This window comes from Parasteatoda tepidariorum, chromosome 11, assembly GCF_982258835.1.
Source record: "Parasteatoda tepidariorum strain Cologne lab strain chromosome 11, Ptep-v5.0, whole genome shotgun sequence".
Classification (NCBI taxonomy): domain Eukaryota; kingdom Metazoa; phylum Arthropoda; class Arachnida; order Araneae; family Theridiidae; genus Parasteatoda; species Parasteatoda tepidariorum.
Window position 1 is genome coordinate 87103624 of NC_141765.1, and position 19331 is coordinate 87122954.

At 29.3% G+C, this 19331-nt stretch overlaps 1 protein-coding gene across 1 annotated transcript in view; it reads left to right on the top strand.

The window, feature by feature from the left end:
• LOC107438533 (synaptic vesicle glycoprotein 2C) overlaps nucleotides 1–19331 on the top strand; it is a 52743-nt gene that overhangs the window by 19280 nt on the left and 14132 nt on the right. The window contains exons 2-4 of the mRNA XM_016050843.4: nucleotides 1657–1872; nucleotides 6134–6281; nucleotides 18927–19107. Of these exons, the coding sequence (XP_015906329.1) occupies nucleotides 1669–1872; nucleotides 6134–6281; nucleotides 18927–19107 (533 nt within the window). The 5' untranslated portion in view covers nucleotides 1657–1668. The remainder of the gene's footprint in view (nucleotides 1–1656; nucleotides 1873–6133; nucleotides 6282–18926; nucleotides 19108–19331) is intronic.

A 19331-nucleotide genomic window follows, 5' to 3' on the forward strand; every position in this document is an offset into this window, starting at 1 on the left:
TTATGATTCTTATAATTCTTACACATTCTTATAATTATAAGAATAATTTTAAGAATTATAAAAGTAATAATAATTAGAAGAAATATGTTTACGGAAAATGTATAGTGAAAACACTCTGTATGTGTTATAAAATGAGTTGAGCAATGAATTAAAAATTCTTATTCTTTGTGTCTGTGACACATAAAAATTAGCAATATACAATTTTGTTTAATTAAAGTGAAGTTTTTTAAGTTTATTTCCTTCCTAACATCCATATTTCACACATTCAATCAAAAAACATCAAAAGTCCGATCGTTTGACCGGCTATGGTAGAATTAGGTATATATTAAGTGTTGGTATGTTTAGTGTTAAACTTTTGCTTCTTGCTGTATATATGATACATGTAAAAATACATTTCCTTTTTAAAAGAAATATTTTTTCACAAAAACCTTTGAGTCAAAATTGCTTTAGAAGAAAAAAAATTTCGTATTTTTAGTTTCTTTTAAACAGAATGCTATCTTTCAAATTTTACGCTTAAATTAAGCTATAGTTTTGCTAATCTATGTAGCTATTTAACTATTCCACAGTATCTGCCTCCTTAGCTCTGCTTTCATTAATGAATTAGAGGCGAAGGTTAACACAATTTCCTTGTTTCTCTTCATCGATTGATGAAAAGAGTGTAATGGAAATGCCTCCACATATTGGAGTTGCAGAAACAATTCTCAAGATAAAAGAGTGACGTGATTGATATGAGCACGCACTCTCCCTTAATGACATTACAAGTCTTTCTCCCTTGATGGTCATTTCTCCCTTGTCACTTTTTCAACATATCATTCTTTAGGTTTCGCATTAAGTCTTTTGGAATTATAATCACTTTTTTCTAACGTTTTCTTAACAATAATCTTTGCTGTAGATTCTTTGTTTCTGAATAAAATGTTAAATATGAAGGGAAAAATGTAATAATATGTAGTAGAAAATATTATCAATTCAGTTCAGTAAAGAATATTAAAACAAAAGGAAAGTGAAATATTTTAGGCTCTTCGTTGCCTTTATAACAAATCCTGTTCTAGATTTAGCATTGAGTCTTTTAAAATTGTAATAGTTTTCTTCTAACGTTTTCTTAGCAGTAATCTTTGTTGTAGATTTTAAGTTACTGGATGAAATGATAAATAAATATATATATATATATATATATATATATATATATATATATATATATATATATATATATATATATTTAATAACGGGGCAACAACCCCGTTATTTTTGGTAGTGTTTTTAATTCACCTTAGTAGGAATCATAAGCCGACAGATTTTCACAGGTTTTATTCATTGTAGTATGGTGTTAACAGAGGTCTGACCCACTCTCCCAGCTGGAGGGGGGTGGACTAATATCAAGACAGTAGGGGCGAAGCTTTGGTTGGCAATATCGTACAGCAAAAGTCACGCAAAAACAATTGCACTTGCATTAAGTACTAACAGAAAAGGAGGTAAAAAAGATCAGTCATCGCATACCTTGTATTTCTACGCATCACCGAAAATCATTTAATACTTCCTAACATGGAAGTGAAATAGGGAAAGATTTTAATATATATATATATATATGTGATGTGTGTGTGTGTGATTGTGTGTGTATATATATATATGCATATACATATATGTATGTTGTCTTTTCAGTCTATTTCTTCGATGACCCTGGAGACTCAAAAGGACGATTCCGAGTGTGCTTGTCTAGTCAGAGAAGAAACATTACCAGCGGGAGCAAATTTAAAATCTCCCGAACAACCAAAATATGACACTGCAAAAGATGCACTCTACAAAGGTGAAGAAGAAGAAGAAGAAATTGCTGGTCACCAATCGATAGCTAAGTTCCATGAACAGCTTCTTGAGCAGGTCAGTTCATTCAAAGTTATTTTTTGAAATTCATATCTTTTTATTCTACACGCAGCTCTAAATGTTTAGGAAAATGGTCACAGCTTAAAAGGACATTTTCTTAAACACGCATTTAGAGCAGGCGTTAATCTTCTTATATTCATTTTGAATTGTGTTAGTTTCTTTAAACGCGCTGTTTGAGATGCGTTCATTTTCTTAAATACACATTTTCAGATACAGTCCCTGGCCAAATTATTAAACGCACTATATAAGATTCTATGTAAAATCTTAGCTATCAGGTGATACCATACAGTTTTATTGTTTTTACGTGGCTGAAACCGGTTTTTCGTGTATCAATTGGCTAACATTTGTAATGAAATACGCTAAAAATAAATACAAATAGGAAGCATATAAAAAAAATCTGAATAAAATACATTACATTGTATGCAGTACATTGTAAATACAGTACATTGTAAATGCAGTACAGTACATTGTAAATACATTACATTGACCCATTACATTGTATGTTTAAATATAAAAGTATTGCCTATAAACTCGTGCAAAACATACGATTATTAAAACACTTCAGTGAGTCTAATAATTTGGTCTAATTATTATAATATTCTAATATAATACCTGATATAATGAATATTCTATATTTATATCATATATTGTCTAATTTATCTTATCCAATCGTTGAATTTATATTATATATCGCCTAATTTAACCAATCGATACACGAACGTTAACAAGTGCGAACCGGTTTCAGTGACGTGAAAACAATAAAGCATATCATAAAACAATAAAGCAAACATATCACCTGATAATTATGATGTTTACATAGAATCTTATAGAGTGTCTAATAATTTGGCTAGGAACTGTATAAAGATCCAGAATAAAAAATTCACTGACGGTGAACGTTACGTTAATAAATAATGAAAAATATTATTTTCATTATTATCAGTCTTCAAACAGAGAAATAGAATGATATTAAAGATAAACTAGTCTAAATTAAATATGAGTTTCGGGTAATGGTATCAAGAATAAATAGAACAAATCTATTATTAGAGCAATTCTGAAACTATAAAAGTATTTTGTTAATCGAAAATAAACGCTCTCAAGCGTAATGTTATCATAATGGAATAATCTTAACGATATGCTTCAAAATCATTCAAAGTGAATTTCAGTTTGATTTGTTTTATACATTTGTTCGATTGCACTTTTAGTTTTGGCATTTTCTGAAACTTTTTTAAAAAACTGATTCTTATGAAAATAATTTTTAATTTATCTGAAACAGTGAATTTCAGAACCACTAAAATTAGTATCTTTATTTTTCCATTATTGCACGCATTGTGAACTTAGTTTATTCTAAATATTTGTGAAATAAACTGTGTGAAACAAAAAACCGTAAGGCGGAGGACATACTTCCTTCTTAAAACTTCTGAAAATGGCAAAGGTGACATCAATTTTTTTCCGATCTGCTTCAAAATTAGACTATATAAATTACATTAATGAAGTTACTGTTTCAAAAATGAATTTTTATTTGTCTTAATTTTAAATTTTTAACAAATTTATGTTCTCATGTTAAGATTTAGTTTGGACATTAAATTTTGTCTGTTGATATTGCTTTTTAACTTTAAGAAAAAATAACCTGCTTTTTTTTAAATAAAAGCCAATCATGGGTTAAAACCATAATGTAGATACTTATAGTGTGATAGATTATATTTCAAAATAGTTACAAAGCCAATTTTACTTTTTTAAAATCAATAGTTCGCTATATCTTCATTATCACGTATTTTACATTTTACTTTAGGCCAATAATTTTTTATTATTACGTTAGACCGGTGTTTTCCAAAGTGTGGTACGCGTACCCCCAGGGGTACAGGAACAGTTTAGCGGGGGTACACGTTATTATGCGAAATATCTTGCAACAAACGAAAATTTCACAAAATTTCATTTAAAAACAAAGCTAGACACGAAAATTTACGATTACGTATTTTTCTATTGGCTATTTTTGCAGAGTTAACAGTTAATTTAACTTTTGGGCAATTTTTTTACAGTAAAAAATACATTCATTTTGTATTAGTGGTACACAGCATTACGAAAAATTTAGAAAGGGTACACAAAAGTCATAAGTTTGGGAAACACTGCGTTAGACCATCAATTTATTTTCATATTAGTCCTGATTGAGTCTACTATTGATAAATTGTGCTCTGTCATAATTTGATAAATTTTGTTCTGTCATAATTTGATAAATTTTGTTCTGTCATAATTTGATAAATTTTGTTCTGTCATAATTTGATAAATTGTGTTCTGTCATAATTTGATAAATTTTGTTCTGTCATAATTTGATAAATTGTGTTCTGTCATATGTAATAACACTTACAGTAGTTCAGCTTTGAATGGAATAAATTTTTTTTTATCTGTGTCGACATTGTCATCATTTTCGTTTGCTTACGTTTAAACAAAGAAAACAAAGCTGGACTCTGTCAAATTTTGAAAATTCTGGGATTAACTACATACTACATATCCCAGAGTGGACTGATCGTAAAACACAGTTTCCAGTAGAAAACCGAAGTCAAGCATCATTGGCTGTGGTCACTGTGCACGTTGGTGACCACTTTGATCAGGCTGCAAAGGAACCAAGGGTGTGTGGAATCAGTCCTCTTTAAACTGTTCTGCCGTAAAGTGCTCGGCTTCCCGCGCGGGGTTATTGTGCTGCCAAAGCGGGGGAGCCATCCTCTCCACATAGTATCAAAATTGTGATGGCATGTCTTCTGATCATCCTCATGGATGTTTCCCAGACCGTCGACAATAGCCCATTGTGTAGCTCCAGTGCGACGCAAATGAACAACTAAACTAAACTAAACATACTTCATCTGTAAAAAGAAATACATCAGATAATCAGATAATAAAAAAAATTTTATTATAAAAAAATTTCAACCAGACTCTCATACTTTGAATCATTAAACTTAATATAGTAGACTTTAAATAATTAATTAACAATAATAGTGCAAATTCTTTAAACATCAATCTTTTAGCTCATATAGCTTTTATTCACTTCACTTGAGCAAAAGAGAATGTTTGATGCTCTGGTTTTAAATTAATTGCTTAAATGTAAGTCTGATATGCAAGTTGCTCAAAATCTCTCCAATCGAGATTTCGACTATAATTAAATAACTTAAAATATGTTAGTAAACCCTTGATCACAAAAAAAGATAAAAAGTATCTTTTTTTTTCTTCATTTCTAAGTTTTTTTTGTTAGTACATCAGCTTTATTTTTAGTAATGAATTTAGGGAAGGAGATGAACAATGTTCGGAAAACAACCGAAACTTTAAGAATTCAAGAAGCATATCTTCTCTCTGTGACATGGAAGTGATTGCGGATACGGATAAGTAAGAAGTGATAACATGCTTTTAGAACACATAAAATTTCAAGCACGTATACCCAGAAATATGCGTTATTTTAATTATTAAAGAAATTGCCTAAAAAGATACACACATGAAGAACAATACTCTGAAGAAAAAAAGCATGGTTTTAACTACCATAATATGATAACATTTCTGGCTCTATAAGATAACCAAAAAGCTCTGTAATTTTTATGAAGTGCTTTGGTAGTGATTTTTGGCAAAATTAACAATAAAATATGGTTTCATAATATGTGATATAATTTGGTAATTTTATCATAGTACTTTAAAGGATTGTATAAAAGACATTTTTATTCAGTTAAACTTATTTTTCTCTTTTGTATTTTTTACAAAATGTGTGGTAATACGAACTTTAATTTTGAAAACCAGAATTTCCAGTAAATCGTTACTGTATGAACGGAAAAATTACCAAATGAATGATTTAAATATCGTGTATTTTGGTATTATTACCAGAATTTACCAGAAATGTCATTGCCATACAGTACGGTAACTTTTTTCTCCGTGGGGCAAATTAACATTTATGAGTGAAACAATTTAAAAAATTAAAGTAAAAATTTGCAAATGGATTATTGATAACCATAGCATTCGAGGGAAAGACCCGGATCATTTGGCCTCATAGGAGATTTATCTTTTGCTTGTCATTTTGGTCTGCATATTGTAAAAGCCGTAAGCAAAAGTTTAAAATTAGTAAAATGTGATAAGAATTATATGGTCAACCCCAAACATAAAATTTGTTACATATTTCATGATAATAATTTGAAAGTTGATTTTTAAGTATCAATATGCATGTTATTACATATCATAAATTTATAATTTGGTTTTTGCTCAAACTCTTTGTATTCTGTAATTTCAGGCTGGTTTTGGAGCCTTCCATCTGTTGGTTTTACTTATGGCTGGTTTAGGTTTAGCAGCAGATGCAGTGGAATTGTTTGCCATCGGTTACATAATTCCCAGTGCTGAACATGAGCTATGCATGGAAGAATCTCAAAAAGGATGGCTAGGTAAGCTGTTTTTCTTTAACTTTGCAACATCAAATTTATGCGGATATTTAATTTGTATCGCACATAAATATGATATCAAACATATCATATTTAATTTGCATTGAGCAACCCTGAAGTATTAAGTGAGGCATACCAGGAGTGTAAAATAAGTACAGCTTTTGAAATAAAGTTACAATTATATCAAATCTATGAAGAAACCAAAGTATTGCATACAATGATACCACATACGGAAAAAGATATTTGTTGCTAAGGTTATTTTTTTGTTGTATTTAGCCAATTTTTAGAAGAAATATTTTGTGACATAATGGTGAGATAGGCTGTTAAGTAACCCGAATATAATGGGATCACCAAAAATGTTTTAAAATGCTGCTCAAAATTAAATATTTATTTCGGAATGTCAACTGCAACAACAAATTTAAAATTTGAGGTTTCCTATTTTATCTATCATGAAACAAATAGATAATTTTCATTACTAATAATATAAATATTCCCGAGTGACCGTGGAAGTATCTCAAGAAGGGGGGGGGGCTTTCTTCCTCTGTGTATGCATATGCACCCCCGATACATATACTCTGCACCCCCGTTTCCGCAGCCCCTGATATTCACTGTTTTTTTTTTCTTAAAAAAACTGAAATAACAAAAGGAAAATGTAAGAAAAGTATATACATTTAAATTTATAGAAATAAGTGAAAATATTCTTAAAGAGAAATTATTTCTACCGTTGGCTTTAAATTGATGAGAGATACATATGGGCTTTTCTCCTTACGCCATAGGGACGTTATGGCACTTTCTTTTGGGGAGAGGGGGAAGAATAACTTACATTGTATCTAAACACTAAAAATAGTGACAACTGCTAGTGGTGTAAGGAACTAAAATACTAACTGTAGGTAACTGCGGTATAGGTGCGAATAAAAAGTGGTGCAATGGAACACCATAGATAACTCTTGGATCTTGGTGTTTCACTACTCCAAGAATCAACGATGATTCCTAATTAGTAAAGCATCAGGAATGTTCTTTTGGACTACATGGTGTAAAGTAGCTAGCTACTATAGTTTTTGTTATTCAGTCGCAATGAAATTTATAATTACAGTAATATAAGAGTCAGTAATGTTATTTCTACGATACAATATAAATTAAGAATCATTATTTCTTTAGAATGCATAGATACAATGTTTCCTATAATAAAATTAGTTTTTTAATCAAACATACTTCACAGCACAGAGAGATTAGCATAAATTCGAACTAGGCTTTAGAAAACCGAAACGAATAGAAGTTAAGCATTATCAAATTATTTAGTTTAGTTCCATGAATATTTATGTAAATCTTCATGGAGCACAATTATCTTTATTATACAACTAAAAACATACATGGATTTTATAACCGTTTATTTCTATTTCCGTGGAATGTTCAGCATCTTGCGAGGCGAAATCAAACTTGCATCTTCTCGTGCTCAAATCGTAAATATTCAGCTTCATATTCTTACTAAATATGGAGGTATAAAGAGCAATTATTTTTAAAACCAGGAATTCCGATAAACCGTTATGATAAGAAGCAGAAAAATCATGATATAGGTATACTGTATTAGGTATCTAGAGTACACTATATTTGTTATATAAGAGTACATAAGGTATATAGCGTAATTTTTTGACGATTCCTTGTACCAGTTGTTTCAATCAGAAAAAATAATTTTAACACACATATATGGCTTTTTTGCAATAGTTTTTCTCAGTATATTGGGACCATATTTTTCAGATCACCGATACTCCTTTTTCTTATATTTTTAGTCTCAAAAATCTAAATCTTTTAACAAAAAAGTATTTTTATTAATAAAAAGTAAATTGTTTTTTTAATTTCGTGACTTGAAATGCTGACCACGCCAATTATTTCGCATACAAAACTTTAAACTCTCGAATCATTCATATTGTAACTTAGTACGTGAAGATCCGATAGTAAGATAAGAAGTAATTACAGTGTTCTATTTTTATTTTGCGCACTGTACAGTGCTAAAAAAATAAATAAATAAACGAACCACATTGAGTAACTTTTGCTCTAAGGATCGGATCTTCAACCTAATGATTCGAAGAGATGACTTGCAAATATGCTAATTAATTAGTATAGGTGATGCATTAAGTTACAATATCAATTTAAGACGCAAAAACTTACTTTTTCTGAACAAACATGCCTTTTTTTTCGATAAATTTGGATTTCCAATCCCCATATATAAGAGTAGCCGCAATAAGGGAAACAGGGTCCCCATAGTTTGATCAAGAGAGCGATCCAAAGTTTGGAACCCTTAATATTAATTTTACTTTTTGCGTATTTCACCATATCTCGAAAACTTTCTAAGTGATTTGATTCGTTTATCCAAAGAAAACTCCATACGAAAAAAAAAAACTTTTAGTAAGTATTTATTATTTTGTTTAAAAGTCGTTAAACATTTTTTGAATTGTAAGGTATACAATTCTTTGCATCTCTTTAAATAATGTAATTTAATGGAAAAATACGAAATTTGAGCGAAATCGGTCGAGTAGTTAATGGCAAATTGAATTTTAAAAATGTCGTATATTTGCATGCTCACTAAACAAAAAGAAAAAAGTTCATAATTCTGAATAACGTTTGACTAAATTATTGGTATTTCCAGGTTTTTAAAGCATAATTTGCTACACACAACAGGCTGGCTAAGCAAAAGCGAATTTTTCCAGTGCAACAAACCAAACCAATATCCTGTAAGTGTTTAAATGTGAAGCTAAAGGCGCTAACGAAAATAGCCATTTACAGAATTTAGATAAAGAAAAAAATATTACTTTCCTGCTGATCATAAAAATTCTTTATTAGGACAAATAACAATGTGTTCAATACTTGAGGGGGAAAAAAGAATTAATAGCAAGCGAAATCGATGTTTAGGCACGATACAAAAGAAATAAAATGAAATGACTTTTCTTTCAACGGAAAATATCGTAAATCAATAAAATACAACTATTTGTTTCTATTGAAAGACGAAACAATGAATGAAGCTCACATTTATTAAGAGAATAACACGTTGTTTTCTTTATTTTAGAAAAGCATTACCTATGACTATATGTCACCGAAAACGCTTGAGTAAACAATGTGATAAATTTCTCAAACTGATAGTGCGATAGTTATGTATGTTGTATGTATTTTCATATATTTGTATATTTATGGTTTCTGAGTGCAGAAAATAAAGCCTTGTTTTCAGCAAGTTTATGCATAGTTTGAAATTATATAATGTTTGATACAGTAATTTAATTTTCTCATAATAAATAAAACTTTAATACTGAAGATTTAATTGTTCTATACTGATTTAATTGTTATTTTACAATATTCAAACAAACCCGTCAAATAACCATAAATAAGATGGCGTTCAAACTGTTAACTGTGAGAAAAATGGTTTATTAACTGCTTTCATATAATATGGTTCAACAAACAGAAATTTATCTCACCAACTAGGCCCACCCAGTAGCCACTTATTTCCTTGCAGCTGGGTACATATTATAACCGAGATGGTTAATCGGCCAATCTCATGACCCACTGAACGGTTATCGGAGGTTTGAGTTCAAGCGTTGACACCACAATATTTCCTCAATTTTCTTCACCTCATGAAGATCATTGTGGTCCCAGACTATTAAAATACGAAACTTCCATTCACGTATACACGGAACCACCATAAAGCTACTTGACAAAGAAAAAAAATCTAGTATTTCCCATATTTTACAATAGATGAAACAACCAGATAAACTAATTAAACCACATTCCACGGTTCATTTGATAAAACACAACTCAACCACAACTTAACCCATTAACCTAACGGAAAGCCTAGCTCCAATGTTCAGTTAAATTTCCTTATTTTTGCGGTTTTGTAAACACGTTAATAGTAAATGGTTAAAAAAAACTCCATAGTTTTGTATTCATGGTTTTTTCTAACTATATTAGTTGTAAATAGTTTCAAAATCAAAAAGGTAAAAAATGCTCTTTATTTTAAACTTTACATTTAATTAGATGGACAAAACAAGCTGCCGGTTCTTTTATCGTAATGTTAGAATGAAAAAATTCCAATTGTGCATAAAATGTGATTAGCAATTTACAATGTGATTAGCAATTTAGAAAAGCATGAATATTTTATCAAGGACCAGAAAAAAACTAAACATTAATTGGGGAAAGTATCTTTGAGGTATTAGCTACATTAGAAATAGCGAAAAAATATTGTAGCCGGCTTAAAGCCCTCATTTTAAGAAAAAAAAATTGCATTTAAAGTTGTTTGTCCTATTCCAGTTGCGTGCGCTTTGTCGAAATTTTGTATGCTTTTTATTTATGTAAATTTCAACATATCACCTTTTAATATAATGGCTGTATTTTCCTTTAATATGATGCAATCTTAATGGTTTCAGAAGTAAACTTCAAATAAACTATTGAATTTTAGTTAGGGAAAATTAAAATTAAGGCATTTAAATGTAATTTCGCTAAATAAACGTGTATTTTTTTGATGGATTCAGCTTTTTGAAACTCAGTGAATGAGATTTCCATAATGGGAAAAATATGTTCTAAATAGTTAAGTTATGAGAACAATTAAATGCTTAATTTTATTTTTACTTTTTGTGTTTTTTGTTAAATATTTAAAATTTACCAAACCACTGAAACTTTGGAGTCAATTTAAGGAGTATCTAATGAAAAAATAAATAATTATTTTTTGCAATGATAAAAAAATTATCAAATTTGGCCGTATAACGTTTTTATATGTTCTTAATGGCTCTCAAAAGATTTTTTCTTTTTAAAAAAAAAGTCATATTAGCATATGTTCCGTTCTCAGCACTATCAATGAATAAACATATCGGCTATAAGAATCAAAAAGTCTTACTCCAAGTATTGTAGAAATGCTTCTTCACTTAATGTATCTAATTATAATAAGTTCGCTATCCGAGCTTCAAGTCTTTATTTAAGAATTGCGAAATCTGATAGCAGAACTGATTATTAATAGCTCTATAATGATCTTTTAAGGGGAATATGTTTTTTTTAAGCAAGAAATATTTATTTTTGTTTCAAATACAGAGTGTGTAAGAAAATATATTACGTCATCAAGGATGAAATAAGTAAGGAAAAAAAAAACGAATTTGGTTGAAAACTTTTAAATATAAGGAACATTTTTACTCATTTAAGTATTCACTAGTATTTTCGATAATCTTTCGCTTTTTAAACGACAAGTTGTACAGATCGATGGTATAAAACCTTGTTTATTGAGTGTCAATAAATTCCTGAAAAGTCAGTTTTATAGCTTAGTCGGAATTAATTTTCTTCCTATTTTAAGAAAAAAAGGTCTTATAATTGAAGAAGGAGAAGGTATTTAGTGGTGGCTAGCCTATTTAAAGATTATCTAATGAAAAGTCATAAAAATCATATATTTTTTACATTTAACAATTATAAAAAATTATTTAATTTTAGTATTTAACATTTTTATATGTTATTAATGGTTCCGAAAGATTTTTTAAAAATATAAGTCCTATCAGCATATGTTCCATTCTCAGCGTTATTAATGAATAAACACATCAGCTATACGAATTGAAAAGTCTTACTCATTTCAAGAATTGTTGAAATAATTCTTTACTGAAATATAACAAATTTAAAAAAAGTTTTGTATCCGAGTTGTGAGCCTTTATTTACGAATTTAAGGATTTTTTTTATTCATTTTAAAATTCACTCGTATTTTCGATACTCTTTCGCTTTTCAAACGTCAGGTTGTACGGATTGATGGTATAAAATCTTGCTCAGTGAGGGTCAATAAATTCCTGAAAAGTCAGTTTTATAGCTTTGTCGGATTTAATTTTTTTCCTATTTTTAAGAAAAAAAAGTTCTTATAATTGAAAAATGCGTGGTAGTTAGTGGGGACTAGGACAGGTGAATATGGTTGATGTTGCTGAAGCTCTAATTCTAATTCCTATAAGTTTTGCATAGTCATTTGTGCAGAGAGTGGTCCAGCGTTACCGTGCAATAAGATAGAAGTCGATCAGTTGATAAATTTAGGCGGTTTTTCTTTACGACCACATCAGAAATTCGACAGGTCGGTAGTAGTATATTTCTGCTGTAATAGTTTGAGGTGCGCCAGTCTTAACGGTTATTTATCTTTTGCTTCAGGCGATCATCTGTTGTAAAGCTACCTGTACCAAATTTGGTGAACTAATTTGATACTACCTTCTGCGTAGTGACACGATAGTCTCATACGTTATTAATATTTCCTACGGTCTGCAATGCCAAAGTTCCATATAAGAACTCATATTTCATGATAGCACGCAATTCTAGCCGTTCCATTTCAAGTAAATTTAGGTTTTTAAATAAACTATTTTCAAAATTTTACGAGGTTACAAACGAGCTTTTTTTATTTTTTAAACAGCAGGTATTGAATTTTCCATATTATGCCTCGAAAGTTGCTGGAAGTGTTACTTAGTTAACGTTACCCAGTGGGCACCTGCAAAGCTATGATTTTACCCTCCCTACACTGCCACAGATACCCGTTCACAGTGAAGAGAACACATTCACACATCACAAAGCAGAGGATAACACCCAGGGAGAAACAGGGAGCACTGAGCTGGTTTCCAACCCGCAACCATTGGCTGCGTCGTCAGGCATGCTGATCGCTCAGACAAAGAATATACATGGGGAAGAAGTCTAGCTTCCATAGACATAATGTAAATCAGTCGTTCAAAGTTAGGTGCGCTCCCGGTGTAGAGAGAAAAAAACAACAATCAGGGGCACAATAGCGGAGTTATTGAAACGGGTTTAAACCCTTTTCTCATCCCAACCACTACTGGGGTAGGGGTGAAGAAGCTAAGTTTTCTCTTTTTATTTATTGTTGGCTTGTTCTGCATTTTCAAGCTATTCCTAAGCACTGTGCTATTAATTATGATATTTCTTTGAGAATACATTTATATTATCCTTGTTGATTAAATCTGCTAACACGTTTTGACATAGAAAGACAAAAATGGCGGTTAACGGGAGACCGCATGTAAAGTTGTCCAACAACTGGTTCACAGGTGACGAACCGGCGCATGGCTTCTAAATGCGCATACGCTGGATCTTCGTTCATTTGATGCCACGAGTATCAGAACCAGGGGGGGGGCTGACCCCCCAATATTAGGGGAACCAGGGTCCATTATTTCGAGAAAATATTTCTATTGTGTTTCTATATCATTTACTCTCTATTTTTCTTCGTCCTTTCATGTCCCTTTTTTTTTTACCTGCTGCAACTTATTCTATAATATTATTAAAGGAAAATTAATTAAAAATAATATACCCAAGAATTTCTCTACATTAAAAAATAAAATAAATGTGTAGAGCGCTACACGAATTGTCATTGTTACCCTTTCCTTCAATAAGCAATAAAACGCTCTTTGCACCATTCTTTTTCCCCACTTTCTTAACTGATAAAGATAAATAGTTGCCTCAATTTAGGCTATGGGAAAATGTCCTTTACATTTTGAAATTGTCTTATCGTATTTATGGACCTGTACTCCTTTTTCATGTTTTAAAAAAGGGGAATATCATCAGAAACATCTTTTTGTTGGTCTTAAGCAGGCAATTATCTAGAATTTCTAGGAAAACAGATGTATGAAACTTTTAGGGATTTAAATGGGAGACTCTTGTTGATAATTTCTATTTTTTGGTGATTTAGTCAAGAGACTTTCTCTAACATGCAATAATTCTAAATCTTCTCTTCCAAAACTCTCATAGTTCTATTCCACCATAATTTAAATTAACTATTTCCAGTTCAAAATTTTTATAAAAATAAATATTCTGTTTAATTAATTGTTTTAACTAATATTATTAGTTGTTTTTTCATCAATTTGACGTTTTACTCGAAACAATTCTTTTTTATTTATTTTATATTTTATTATTTTCTAAATAAATTGTGCCATCAAGAACTCCAGTTCTTGATAAAGTTTATCATTGAAATACAAGAATTCAATAAATAAGTCCATTTTTATGGGAGGTAAGCAAATATTTATTTTAAACTACTTATTCATATTTGTATGTTCACGTTCTGTTAGAATTGTTTCTGTTTCATAGCAATATATATCAAATTTACTGATATAGTACATTAGTTCATGACTTCACCGTTCATTGTTTGCTCATGAATTTATTTTTAAAGCACGGAGTTTGTTCTTAATTCATATTTATGAAATTAATGTAACTTTTAAATTTTCAAAATTATAAATCAAGACTTAGAATTTTTATGCCTTTTCAATAACTTTGTTCACATTCATAAATTGAATGACACGTTTAATTTTATAAAAAAAATTATATATTATTTAATAAATGAGTTTATATATATAATTTAATAAGCATATTTATATAAATATAGCTAATTTATATCCTAATGCAAAAAATTAACATCAGCTTAAATTTTAATTAATTAAAAGAATGAAGAACATTTTAAGTGCAAAAGTTTCATAGAAATCATCCAAATGATTTTAATATATTTAACAATAAAAACTGGGATAAAAAATAATTTTAAGAATTGGATAATTTGTTGAACTTAATTTACTGTATGAGTGTGTTAAGTGTACTTTATGTAATTTTATTTATTCTATTTTTATCAAAATAATATATTATTTTTAAAGTAATTATTTTGTGCTAATTAACGCTTTCAGAATTAGGTATTTTTCACAAATACTTTTTCTGAATTAAAAGTATTAATTTTTTAAAAATTTTAATATTGAAACTACAAATTCTGCTGAACGAGGAAGAAATTGAGAGCTCTATGCGTTGTCCTTTTTATTTCCTTGTGCAAATTTATGTAAAGTTTTTATGGTTACCGAAATGCACCACGTGATCCAAAAAAATCAAAATATCTCATCTTTTCTGTTTCTTTTTTTATGAATAATAAAAAAGGTATATATATTAAATAAATTGTGCATAAAAATTGTTCCGACCACCATTATTATAATTTATCATTTCCTCAAAATATAAATTCCAGTTTTGTTAATCAATTGAATAATTTTATTTTCCTCTTTAAGCACAACAATTTCGATTCTTAGAGCAATACAAGTTAAGCCGAAACAAGATGAGAAAAACGTTAAGCTTAATACTGCTTTAATATTCTGAAATATTCCACTATTATTTTCTCCATTTTTTTAATAGTTTACAGTATATATATATATATAAACTTCTTCTGTTCCTTCTTCTTAAAAATGTACACCATCCCGACGAAAAAATAATAAACTGAACCAAAAATACATTTTCGAGAAAGAAAGATCAATAGCTTTCCGAACATCTGTAGCTTATTATTTAAAATCCTCTTACCCGAATTCGGTGAAATCAAGCACTCGTATAAATTCTGCAAAAATCTGATTCCCAGTGCTATTTTTCTATTTTAAGAAAATGCGTAGAAAAGAGTTAAGAGTCTTAATCATTTTGCTAAATACTAAGTAGTGCTTAAATTAATCTTCATGTATTGATATTTTTAATATATATATAAAATTTCATTCGAAGAAACATTTAATTACTTTAAATTGGGGATTAGCGGACCAATTTAATCGGCTGTCAAATTCATATAGTTACGTATGAGGTGTTATTTTAGGTGTAGGTATGAGGTGTTTTTTACGGACCTTTTCTTCAAGTTCTCTTCTTTTTGTCCACCGTCAAAACAACGGGGTGGATTTACCAGATATTTAATTAATGTCATTTAATGTTTTAGTCGTTTCTATGATACAAAGCATTTTATAATCCCTGAATAAATTTTCAGTGTTTCATATATTATATATATAGTAATCAAACATAGAATACAAAAATTTGAAAGGTTCTAAAGTTCCTAAAGAGAAGATCCTAAAAAAGAATTATATTAGAAGGGTCCTAAAAAAACAAAATTAATAATTTAAAAAAAAAATAACGCTATTTTATTAACTGCGTGTACTGTATTATGTACTGAAAAAGGAAGAAATAATCATTCAGTGAAAAAAAAAACTAACAAGTGAAAACAAAAGTTGTAAATAAATGAAACATTTCTTAGCCAAAATTCCTGTTTTCATATACTTTACTGCGGTATCTGTTTATATACCAGCAGAAATTTGACTAATTGAACTCTGTTTTTTTCTTTTTTGTATACTACTATAATTGAAAAAATGTCTACCAGCTGAATACCAGTTTTTCGCATAGGATAGAGAATAGAAAAGAAAATTATCAATAAATCAATATTATACAGCAAGTATATATCGAAGCAATTAAAATTATCCAGCCAAAATAATGAAGTTTAATAATAATAAGTTAATAAATAATTAAGAATTAAGAAAGCTAAAATAATTCAATTTTTTAATGATTATTATTTGTTGTCCCTTTAGATGACTTTACGTTAATAGATTAAGCGAAACACATTTTTTTAAGAAGTTCAACTAAACAGAATAAAGATTTAACAATACATAGTTGCTGACATGTTCCATTTGGCATGCTACTATTGATCAAGCAGGCCAAAGCATTATAGTCAAAATTTAGCACATACAAATTTCTCCATTAATTTTACTCTCAAGGAAATTACTTTTGTTTTATTTCAATTACCATTGATAATAAAATATTTAGACTCATAGAAATGTTACAAAAGCTGAACTATAAACAAAATAAACACGATGCATGGTTTTTGATGAAACCTTGCAATAAAATGCCGTTTATGTTGCTTCTTGAGTTTACCTGAAGAAACAAACCAAAAAATATTCTATTATTAAAGATCTTGAAATAAGCTACGTTTTTTTTTTATATTTAAAATCATATTTTTCTGATTTTCTTCTGAAAAGTTTAGAATTTTTTCTTAGAAAATGACTCATTCACAAATATGAAATATTTTTTTTTAATTAATCAAGTAAAAATTTGTTGGGTGTTCACTGTTGGGCTTTCTCAAATTTACCACATTTGTTTTATTTTCTTTTACATTTTATTTTGCTTAACTATAATTATTCATTCATTTTAAATCATTGAATAAAGTGCGGAGCCGTAGTGGCCTATGGGCTATAACACTCGCATCCCAATGACGTGATCCGGGTTCGATTCTCAGCAATGGCTGGTTGATACGAATTCCTCACCCGGCTCGCAGCGACCACAGTGCTGACAAAAAAAATCCTCAGTAGTTGACCGATCGTGGGTGAGAGTCCCCAGGCTAATCGTAGCAGTTTTTCGTGGTTTTCCTCCGCAAATGTAGGTCATTTCCATCAAGAGTCCTCTACAAATTCAAATTTCTCCCAACACTTGATCTAAGAGTTCCCTTGCCTTCTAGATTGGGTTCAAAATTACATGGCTACGGAGTTGAACATTAGTAGTCGTAAACCTAAAAATTGGGACGGCTGTTAAGCGACGGTTACAAAATAAAAAAACCCAAATTGGTTTTAAAGTTTTCAATTCCGTTTATCTTCATATTGATTCTTAAGATTTTCGTATAGTTTTTTTCCACCCTTAAATAGTAGTTTGCGACCCTTAATTTGTATTTTTTCTTAACTTAATACTTAAAGATAATTTTAAAATTATACATGAGGACATAGATGACGTAGAACACTCTACATAATATCAAGTTGTTTTAGTTTTCAGGATTATGTATAGATATATAAACAATATATATATTTATATATATATATATATATATATATATATATATATATATATATATATATATATATATATATATATATATATATATATATATATATATATATATATATATATATATATATATATATATATATATATATATATATATATATATATATATATATATATATATATATATATATATATATATATATATATATATATATATATATATATATATATATATATATATAAAAGTTTATTTAGCAATTAGTTTCAATAAGGGCAAATGTTATTTTTTTCCCTCAAGTAACTTGAAAATAACAATAGAAGTATAGTCCTCCCCCGAATAAATTTTATATGGCGACATCAATGTTTGATGTTATGCTAAATTTGAGTCTGTTGCTTCCCCTGTAAGTACAATTCCCCTCGTTAGTTACATATTTGGGGAGCTGGATTTTTCCTTTCTATATTCTTTGGCTCAGGCACGCTGATCATGTCAAATAATGAGCTGTTAAATTAAGCGACGTTACTAACAACAAATTTCATCCTTACGATCTAATACAGAGCTCGAAATTTCCACTCGATATTTACGATAAAGTATTCAAGGCTGTAGAGTAAGTTTAATTTTTAAAAATGTTGAGTTTTAAATTAAACTATTTATACTTAAATTATCACGCAACAATGAAACGTCCCTTAGAAGTGTTTTGATATCAAACTATAGCCTTCTCCTTCTATTTAAAATAAGAAAGTGGTAGATCATTCACTTAATACTGCTGAAACTATAACTTCTGAGAACATAAAACCTTAAGTTTTTTTATTTGATTTAATATTAATATCGATACAAATATGCTTCGATTTTTAAGTTGCTTCATTCTTTAATTCGGTCACCATAGAAAACTTCATACTACATGTGTTAATATTTTAAAACTTGTACATATTTTTCATGAATTTTAATGTTTCATAGATGTATGGATGCGATTAAAAACTTTTGCTCGGATAGTATCTTTTCAACTGAAATTTCATGCCTTTATATAATATCACGTGATAAAGCGCATGGTTGTCTTTCAGGTACCATTTCATTTATTGGGATGACGATTGGAGCTCTTTTATGGGGAATAATGGGAGACAGATTAGGAAGGAGGCGCACTTTACTGACTGCTTTAGCAACCAACGGAATATTTGGAGTAATTGCAGCTTTTATGCCCACCTATTCACTTCTCATGCTAACTCGATTCTTCAGCAGCATTGGGTAACTATGCTATTACCTCTATTTTACCTATTTTTAGAAAGTTAAAAATATAATTCTAGCAGGAAACGAAAAAACTTCTAAGATATGTGTGTTAGCAAGACAACACTTCATCAGGGGGCACACTGCTTGTCAACACACAGCACCCTTTCTTCTAGAATTGTTTTCTGCTGTAATTGTATTTTTGACTTTCTAAATTAATGTAAGACAAATTTGGTTTTAGATGC